This window comes from Anneissia japonica, unplaced genomic scaffold (genome assembly GCF_011630105.1).
Source record: "Anneissia japonica isolate Jap-2015-1 unplaced genomic scaffold, ASM1163010v1 scaffold165_len1371125_cov188, whole genome shotgun sequence".
Lineage (NCBI taxonomy): Eukaryota > Metazoa > Echinodermata > Crinoidea > Comatulida > Comatulidae > Anneissia > Anneissia japonica.
In genome coordinates this window covers 1012866-1022884 of record NW_022697648.1, presented here as the reverse complement: position 1 = coordinate 1022884, position 10019 = coordinate 1012866, and the positions used below count along the sequence as shown (strand labels likewise).

The 10019-nt window shown below is 34.5% G+C and overlaps 1 protein-coding gene across 2 annotated transcripts; it reads right to left on the bottom strand.

The window, feature by feature from the left end:
* Positions 1 to 211: 211 nt before the first annotated feature.
* On the bottom strand, positions 212 to 9644 carry LOC117102294 (rab9 effector protein with kelch motifs-like). Of its 2 annotated transcripts, none has more exons than XM_033242546.1 (7): positions 9561 to 9644; positions 8593 to 8811; positions 7873 to 8016; positions 4734 to 4892; positions 3021 to 3170; positions 2410 to 2559; positions 212 to 2096 (listed from the first exon to the last, which is right to left on the bottom strand). In XM_033242546.1, the coding sequence occupies exons 2-7, from the start codon at positions 8804 to 8806 to the stop codon at positions 1513 to 1515; spliced, it is 1401 nt and encodes a 466-aa protein (XP_033098437.1). In that variant the 5' UTR covers positions 8807 to 8811; positions 9561 to 9644; the 3' UTR covers positions 212 to 1512. The 2 variants fall into 2 exon arrangements, with proteins under 2 accessions (XP_033098437.1, XP_033098439.1); XM_033242548.1 differs by lacking the exon at positions 9561 to 9644 and adding an exon at positions 9504 to 9522.
* Positions 9645 to 10019: the final 375 nt, after the last annotated feature.

Genomic DNA, 10019 nt, shown 5'->3' with positions numbered 1-10019 from the left:
TCCAAACACTGCTTTTAAACCACTTTATTCCCAGTTTTAATACTACTTTTTACATAGGTGTTTTCTAGCCAATGTTTCTTGGCGGGCCGCACACATAGGGTTTTTATTTCATATTCGCAGGCTGCAAAAAATCGCTGTGGGACCACATGCGGCCCACGGGCCGCACTTTGCCCACCTGTGCAATAAATATACTCTACTGTATAAGATAATATTGACTTATGCCACAAAGTTTATTGAAACTGTGCTAAAGATATTCTCTCTGCAATTAGGCTGTCTTTTTTTAGCTCAACCCGTAGAACAATTATACCGGTGGTGTGACACCAAGAGACAAGGGGCATGCACGCCCCCAAAAAACCTATACTCTCAAGGCGAACAAACACTCAAAACTTTCTCATAAAACTTAACTCCAAGTAGTTAAGGATCTATCACTTCATTCATTACCTAGTACCCCTCACTTTATCTTTCCAAACCCCTTCACCCATCTGCCACCCTCATGTTAATTAATACCCTTGGAGCCACACCACTGTATGATGTATGTTGAAATTGAAAACAAAATTGGTTTAAAAATAAATGTATGATGCCAGTTCAATGTTAAATTACCCTACGCATTAAAACACATTTTGTAAATGTTCAATACATTCAAATAAATGAGACTCAAGAGAACATTAATTCACAGTACTAAACGCTACATGACAACTGTGGACTGCCCATGTAATAAAGAACATATGACAATTAGAACGTAAAGGGTACAAGCGTCTGACTCATTAATTTGAAATGTCTGACTCCAAAATCTACAGCATTAACTCAATGTGATATTTTTCAACTCTTTAATACTGCCTAACTTAATCACACACGTATTTATACTTCATTAATGCATTTTAATTGTTTTTATTCACTAGTACATATGGATACAAGGTACTTGGAGACCATGCCTTTTGCCTGGTATACAAGGCACTTGGAGGTGTTATTACCCTTGGTCATTGGATCTGTAGATTGGTAACCTTCCACTCCCTGGGGTATATCCAGTTATGCTGCGATTTAAAGCGCACAGACTGATGCACAATTTCTACCAGGTACCCATTAATACTCATGGATGAAGAGATAAAATTAGGTCATTGCTCCAGGACACAAGCGAAATGCACAACCAATGTTTAAACCTTCGACCTCAAGGTTAAGAGCCTGAACTGCCACCGCTAACTCAAACCACTCACTCACTTCCTGCATCGTAATACCACTTGTGAAACCAATATCTGGCCAGCATGTGAAAGCGAAATAATGTGATGGTGTTTTTTTCTGTGTTTTTCTTTTTAGTATGCTACTTCCTTGTTTTTAAATCGCATCGCAAATCTTTTTTAAATCACATCGGCATGAGATATTTTGCTGAAGGCGCTATACAAGACCATTACAATATTACCAAGTGTTTATTCTGCTCCGTGACCTTATATGGATGGTTGTCAGTTTTTAAATGACTGTGAAGCTGCCAATCCTGTTTTGTTTTTCTGTGTTGTTTTGTCAAGTGGGTAGGTTTATCCTGCAAACCAAAATGTCGTCAAAAATTTCTCCTTGGGTGTCCATACCACCATACATAAGAAGCAAAGTGTAGCTCCCTTCTTCTGGTATATCATCAGACATAGCTTTTCCTTCAACCGCTCCCTCTAAAGAAGCTTGATCAGAAGTATTTTTTTTATTAGCTGATAAGGCAGTGTCTGGTGCAGATGAGGCAGCTCCAGATGCAGTGTCTGCTGCACATGGGGCAGCTTTAGAGGCATCTGCAGCAGATAAGGCAGTTTCAGTGGCAGTATCTCCTGCAGAAGAAGCAGCTTCAGAGGCACATTCTCTGACACTATCATCACCTGAAGCAGCACCATGATCCTCATCCTGACTGACATCTTCCGGATGGAAATTCTCCTCTTTATTAAAGTTACCATCACAAAGTGTCAATTCCTGAATTCCAAGTAAGTTTTCTTGATTTGTAATGGAATGTTCTGTTTGCTTTTTGTTTTGTTTGTAATTCCATTCAATACGACACATGGAATGATCTAACCGACAGGCAGGGGGAGGTCCTTCTATATTTAGTTTTGTCCACCGGGATGTATCTATGGAGACAAAACATTAAAAGCTACTTTAAAAACAGCATTTAATTAGTCAACAATCAGAGGGGTGGGTCATACTATATTTATATTTTTTCCTTTAAATTTATTCATATTGATGCAAAACATAATAAAAATAATATAATCTTAAAGTTTGAAAGACATCATTTGTTAAATTGTTTTCCATTACAAAATGGAAAATTCAGAATATAGAATTATTTATTTTTATTTAAATTTTATAATAATGGAAAGAACAAGAGGACTTTTTTTTTATTAATAATAATGGTTATTTTTAATATTAATATGTCAAATGTTTTACCTGTATTAAAGTTATACAGATCATCCATTGCACCATTTTGGTTCATTCCACAGGAAATTATGAAATGGTTGCCATAGGCAATGGCAGAATGAGCAGCTCGGCCTGATGGGATATCTCCTTTACAACGTACCTGTTTCCATGTCATTGTTTCTGAAAAAACCAAAAAAATATTTTCAAGTAATTCAATATTTACAGATGCTTTATGCTAATTTGGAAAAAAGCTCCTATCAGGATTTGAACCCAAGACCCTCAGATTACTGTTGGGTGCTATACTGAACTAAGATGCCAAACTGATGTTCTTTAAGTGGATATTTACATTTAAGTAATGTTATTCTCAAAGCATTGCATAATATGTAGTACACATATAAATCAAATAATATTGCACTTATCGAACAGGCTGTTTGTGTTGTGATTAATAGGCTAACTGTTCTGTATGTTAGTCCCCAATACACATCTAGATGTGTATAAGAGACAGGCATGTGAAAGCGACCTGTCTCTTATCACCCCAAAATCCGCCTCTGCCAGTGAAAATTTAAAGATGGGGAATTTCCCAGACCCTCGCATTTTCTGGAAACAACAGATCTGGGGGTCATTAGGAACAATATACTTACTTAACTGTAATTCATGAACGTCCTCAAAGAACGACCCACGAGACATGCCACCATGAATAAATAACTTGTTGCTAATGACAACCATCACATGACCATGTCTTGCTTTTGGAGACTTGCCACTGGTTTTTGGTTGACTCCATGTTAGCGTACCTTTAAGAAGAATGTACAAAATATAATAAAAATATAATTTATATATCCTGACTATAATTTATCAATTTCATTTGTTATAGTATGCGGTGCCTGCATTATGAGCTAAGCACACAGTATTGATTTCATGCAAAGACTGTACACTAAACATTCTTGGTTTATTCAGGTTAATAGGTTACAATTATAGTTTGCCCTCCAATTCGAGACCACCTCAATGAGCTATATAGTCCATGCTTTGAGTGCTCTGATCTTCATGAAATAGGGCTATATAATGCTGTAATTTACGTATGTATGTATGTAATTTATCTGCGTTTTCTGGAGGCAGATTGACCGTGAATCACAATATACACAAAGCATCTGTAGGCTTTGTATGATTATGTTATTATATTTTAGTCTATTATAGTGGTTGTTACTGCACAGTTTTTTGTAATATGTGTTTTTATAGCTTGAAATTCTACATTATAATTCATTAAGTTCTAAAAGTTCCTAATTTAATTTGTTATTCATTTATTCATATATTTCACTTGCATATTAATTTGCATTTAGTTGGTGATCTGCTCAGGTGTGCAGTTGTTGTTCTTTGTTCTAATTAGTTCAGTTGTTGAAGTAAGCAGACTGCTTTGGTTGTTGTTTAGTAACAGCTTGCTAACTTCTTTTATTTGGATTATAATTGCCTTAATTTGGACTATGGTTGTCTCAGATTTGGATTACTATTAACAAGATTCAAGAATAAAGGTAACTTATTTTTTTGCTTGCTCAATTTTTTATGGTGTGAGCTCAATTATTTATCATTTAAGGCCAAAAAAAAAAACAGTAGTTTCTTATCCTAATATTTTGAATAAAGGAGAATGAGGACATTTTTTTTTTAAACTCCAGGATGGTAAATCCAAGATGGTCGATGGGAAACAGCTATTACTTTCCACTTTTACCAAGTAGACATATTGAAAGCAAATAAAAGAAGCACTAGACATGATTCATACCGTATGTATCCCCAACCATTATCAATCGAGAGAGGAATTTTACTGATGTGAGTTAGCCAGATTTCCGTACGTTTCAGAAAATAAAAAAATTAATAAATAAAAAAAAAATTGGTGAGGCTGAGAAAATGGATGCATAAGGGGATGAGAAACTAGTATTTTTGACTTGGTCTAATTGACGAAATCCCCAAATTGAAAGCTTTGCTTAATTTGCTGTCTACTATATATTAAATTTCAGAATGATGTGTTTCTAGTCCATAGCTAAAACAAATTATGAAATCAATAAATTAAATTGAATATAAAATAACTAATTAACTGTTAAATAACATTTTTTTTTTAAATTAAATAAAAATTGAAATGAAAAATTAAATTAAATGTAAAAGGAAAACTGAAATGAACAGGAAGTGAAATTTTAAAAAAAAATAGGAAAAGGGAATGAAAATTTTAAAAGAGAAAAAATTCCCCCCAAAAATTAACTAAATGAAAATCTATGAAAATTGTATTAAAAATAAATATTTGATTTGAATTGAATTTAGTTGGCTGATCTACAGCATGCATGAATGCAGCTTTGCTATTTCGTAGCACTTACTTGCGTCAAAAACATGAATCTGCCTATCGGCTACCGGTTCCGCACCTGCTTCTCCACCGCCAAACACATACATCATGTTGACATCTGTCGCATGCGAATGGCAGGTGCGAGGGCTTGGTGGAGTTCCTCTCACCACAGGTGTTGTCCAAGTTCCAGACGCTTAAAAAATACAAAATAATCAAACTGAATCAGCTGTAGCTTGTGGTTAATGTTCACCTTTTATTTATATTTATATATTAGAATAATTAGACTAAAGAACTCTAATTATTGGATAGTAAGAAATGTGTAATAAGTACCATATACAAATATAAAAGTATAGTTTTATTTACTTCTTTATTGCATCCAACAATGTAAAACACCAACTACAGGATATAAATATAATTTAAAACCATATTATCATAATTTAAAAATGTAAAATGATTATATAAAAGCTATATTAAGAAAGAATAGCAATAAATATAAATGAAAACAAGAATCATCATAAAGACAAAAAACCCCTGCAATGAAAATGAAATATGGTCAAATGTAGCACACTTAAATTGGTTAAAACTACAATTAAAAATATCAGGACTGTCGTTTTTAGACAGAGAACAATTGTAAACTAAAGAAAGGCGACAAAACAAACCATTTCTACAGACATTGACACAGGAATAGAAGTAATAATAAATACTGTTCAATGATTTTACATACAATTCTTCCTTCTTGCTGTTTATAATTAATAAATGAACTAAATCTTGACCCCTCTACATCTTTGCCCTTGACCATAAAGGCTTCCCTTAACTTTATTTAATTCCGATTGCCAAAGGCATATTTAATTTTCATTGTAAATGTATAGTTGTATTGTAATTAGATTTGTAGGTTTAATTATAAACAAAACATATCTTAATGTTGGTGATTCTAATGAGGCTGACAGGTCACAAAAGTTATAGCCATACCCACTCTAGCCTTCAACCAGGTTGTCTCAGCTGGCTTTAATCCTCAGTATAATCTCATTTACTATAGTTGCTCTTCAGTCTGCTTAACATGCCCTCGCCTTTGTTTCCTTATTTCCAACAGGAACCCCCTCAATCAGAACAAAGATGTTTTACCTACCCTGATAAATGTGTTGCTGTGACCAGCTTTCTATTGTCTTAATCTTCAACGCTTAATAGTAACTACATGTACATTGACATAATAAAGAGTTTTGGTACCCTTAATCTACATCGTTAAATATTGTGCTTTAATTAACCGAAAATTAAAATCAACACAGGAACGTAATTAAAAACTTAACTTAATTTGGCAACAAGGGATCCTACGTGTCCGGTGAGGAAGGTGGGGGAGGGGTCCGGATCAAGGGGCCGACTAGAGCATTGGTCTGAGTCCAGGAATTTAAAATGCCTGGTGGGGTTCTCAGGGTGAGTTTTTATGGCTTTGGTCCAAACTTGCTTTGACACCACAGTATTAGGGATTGGCAATCAAAGTAACGTTATTTGGATAGGCAAAGTATAATTTAAAATTTTTTATCCAACGGACTTCTTGTGGCATCACATGATATATATATATATATATATATAATGAATAAATGTAGTTGGCAATACTAGCAACGTATAGTGCTCGATACACGTGATAATGCAGAGCGTAAATATTGAAAATGTAGAACTTGTAGAACTGGGTATTATCACTCTACAGACTGTTTCATGCTAATGCAATCTTCAGGTGTGAGAGAATACAAGGATTGTATGAGTATATGAATGCTAAGACAGGAGAAAATGCAAATGAGTTAATTGTTTTTAAGTAGGTATTTGTTGCTCTGCCTGCATTTAGACAATAGCTCGGTTCTTTTGTTTAGTTTGACTGTTTGTCTGAATATATTATGTGAAGTTTTAGGTTATGCACAGGTTGCAGCGTTTAGTTTTTGGGGAGTAAGCCGATGCTCTGTCGATGATAGACCATTTAATGTTGTAGGGTGTGTTGCTGTCTTTTAATTTCCATACGTATTTGGAGAGCACAGTGCTGTTTCTGTGTTTGGGGGTGTTAAAAGTGTATTTGTGGTTTGTGTATCGGGTTTTGAACGGTGTGTCAATGAGCCCGATGTAGCATTTTGTGTCATCATTTGAGTGGACAGTGGCTTTGTAGATGATGGATGAGGTGAGGCAATTTCCAGAGAGTGGACATTCATTTTTTTTCCTGCAATTGCAGAGAGTTTTTGGCTGTTGTTGCTTAGCAACCAGAAGCTGTTTGGTGTATATATATATATTGTGTAAAAAATGATAATCCAATTCAGCTTTAATGAAGTGTAGGGATATCTTCTCATACTTCCTAAGCAAACAAATTGGCAGGTCTTCCGAACTAAAATCCTTAATGATGGAACCAAACGGACGCAAATTGATGAAAAATACAACACATTTTAAGAAAAGAACTAAGGATTTAATTGTAAACATGTTTCGGGTGTTCTCTCTTACCCATCATCAGTACAAACTGAAAGGCAAAATAAACTGAAAGAAAAGTCTTGTCATTCTTAACTAAGAGTATTTATACAAAGAAATGAATAAATATTAATTAGTGAAAACAAACTGTTACCAATTAAGGTAACGTAACGATCGTTCTAGATAATCATATGCAAGGTGTGTAGAACACCTTGCATACATTAGTGCTGTATGCTAATTTAAAAGTTGTAAGCTTAAATGTTTGAGTTGAATGTTGAGATTTGGACTGTTCCATTTAATATGTAGTGATTCTTTTATTCGTAATCTAATTTCACTGTTGTCCTGGTCAATGACGTTGAAGCAAGTGGTATTAGCTAATGTTTTGCATTTTTTATTTTCATTTAGATGTTTTAAAATGTGTGAATTTTTGTCTTTGCCAAGGTGTTCGTCAATCCTAGTACTCAAGTGTCGGCTAGTATAGCCTATACTTATATACACATATATATACGCATGTATATATACACATGTATATATACACGCATGTATATATACACGCGCGTATATACATGCGCGCATATATACGCGTATATATATATACACGCGTATATATATATGCGTGTATATATACGCGGTATATATACGCGTGTATATATACGTATATACGTATATATATATATGTAGTGGGATTGATATAGCACATAATACTGGGGTCTCAATGCGCAGAGAGTACTTACCTAAATCTAATTTCTGCACGGTATTGAGATTTTTATTCATTTCTGCACCACCAAACACATAGATACTGTTGTTTGTTAGCCATGCTGTGTGTTCATAACGTGCTTGCAGACCACTCCAATCTGGTGTGTCCCACTCATATTGGTCTAATAAACGAACATACATTAAAATGCACAAATCAGTAGAGATGGTGTTTATGAGTGAGATATTTACCTGGCTAAACTAGGAAGTTAAACCAACCATTTACCATACATGCAAGCCTCCTCAATTATATTTGTACTGTATTGCATAGCTAATAAGACAGTCAATTATAATTAAAAATATTGATGAAATTGAGATTTTGGAGAGGTAATCTTCAAAGTCCCTCTTTGAGGATAATGCACATCATTTATGCAAACATACTCAATATTGAGGGTATGTAGTATAAAACATGATGGTAATAGTCATGGTATTCAATAATGATGATGATGATTATTATGATAATTACGTGTTAGTAATACACTTTACCCTGTAACATAGTGTGGTGGGGATGATGATGATATAGTGATAATGGTAATATTGATGATGAATAATGACGATGATATTATGAACATGACGATGATCATGGTGAAGATGATAATTAGTTAAAAAATCATTGAGTGTATGCCCAGCTGTTGACAGTAATGATGTCATAATACTTAAGTACCGACTCTATAATCTTTTCATAAATCGATGTTTCTCACCAAAATCCAATGAATGAGCTTCACCAAACGATCCACTTGGGTTTGCCCCGCCAATGATTAACAGTTTAGATCCAGATCTCTTCTCTCCACTGCCAGGTACAAACACACACGTGTGACCGACACGCATACTTGGTGGTACTCCACGTGCTGACAACACGTACCATATGCCAGGATTTGGTATATCATAGGCTTCTAGAATGGGATGCAGCTCCATTTTATCTGTTATCAAATCAATGAAATGGAGGGATACACTGAAGTAGGAAAAAGCATTTCCTTGACAGCTATGTAGTAGGTTTAGGCCTAGATATGCACATTTACTGTAACATCTTGTATTATTGCATTATTTAATTCAAACAAATTAATATAAAAATCTTTAATATATTTTTAAAACAAAATGCAACATATTACATGATGTAGGCCTATCTAGGGGGACCTACTAATAATAGCATCATTAAATATTGTTACAGTATTTTACAACTTATTTATTTTTATTTAATTGTGATAAAATGCATGGCCCAATGGCTGGTTAGGACACTGACAGGTCTGGTCTGGTCATGACATGGGTCATGGATGGAGGTATATGTAATGTGGTATAAAACTAAGCTTTGCCTAGGCCTAATTTTAAAAATGAGCTCTAGCTACTAAATAAATATACATTGCCGATTAATATTCTGGATTTAAACCCTTAGTCTTAGGCCTAGCTTATCTAGCCTAGCCTAGGCTAGGCCTACTAGGGCCTAGGCCTAGGTCCGACCCAAAGCCAAGAGCATGCAATTGACGAAACCAACGTCCGGTCTGGGCCCGTGACATGTTCAACGAAATGTAGGAGAACTTTAGTTTAGCTATCCTAGGCTAGGCATATTGTATGGATATGCCTAGTAGTATAGCCTAGAAGCAGGCAAATCATTTACAATTATCTAATTATGATGTAACACATAGCCTAGCCCTACAAAATACTCGTAAATTACCATATGTATGTACACGGGGTAACACCCATTCACACCGGCAAATCTTTGTTTACCATCACTACACTGCTGCAAAGTGGTGGAAACATAGAGGGGGTAGTGTATATAAATTTATGTCCATGTCATCTGTTCAACATAATATGTGTCCGTAATTTAATTAGTATAAAGATTAATCTGAATTATTAGTTATAGTTATACTTTCTTAGTAGGCCTAGTCTCTAACAATTTAAAATCTTGTCAATAGAAACTCACAATTTTCCTGTCAATAGAAAAAAGTTTCTAGTTCCTAATTTAATTAATTCCACTGGACAGAAAATAATGAGAACTCTTCATTAATTTAGCTTTTTTTTTCTAGAGGGGATTTTTGGTATTTCACTTGTAATAGAATCAACTTTTGGCAATTTTTTATGAAGTTATTGGCCATTACGAATTTGCTCCTGATGATGATGATGACGAGAGTAA

Bases quoted from the DNA above. Each gene is read 5' to 3' on its own strand.
- LOC117102294 (XM_033242546.1), bottom strand. From the start codon at position 8,806: ATGGAGCTGCATCCCATTCTAGAAGCCTATGATATACCAAATCCTGGC. The intron at 8,017-8,592 runs GTGAGAAACATC...TTCGTTTATTAG, and splicing joins AGCTCATTCATTGGATTTTG to ACCAATATGAGTGGGACACA. The intron at 3,171-4,733 runs GTAAGTGCTACG...TTCTTCTTAAAG, and splicing joins GATTCATGTTTTTGACGCAA to GTACGCTAACATGGAGTCAA.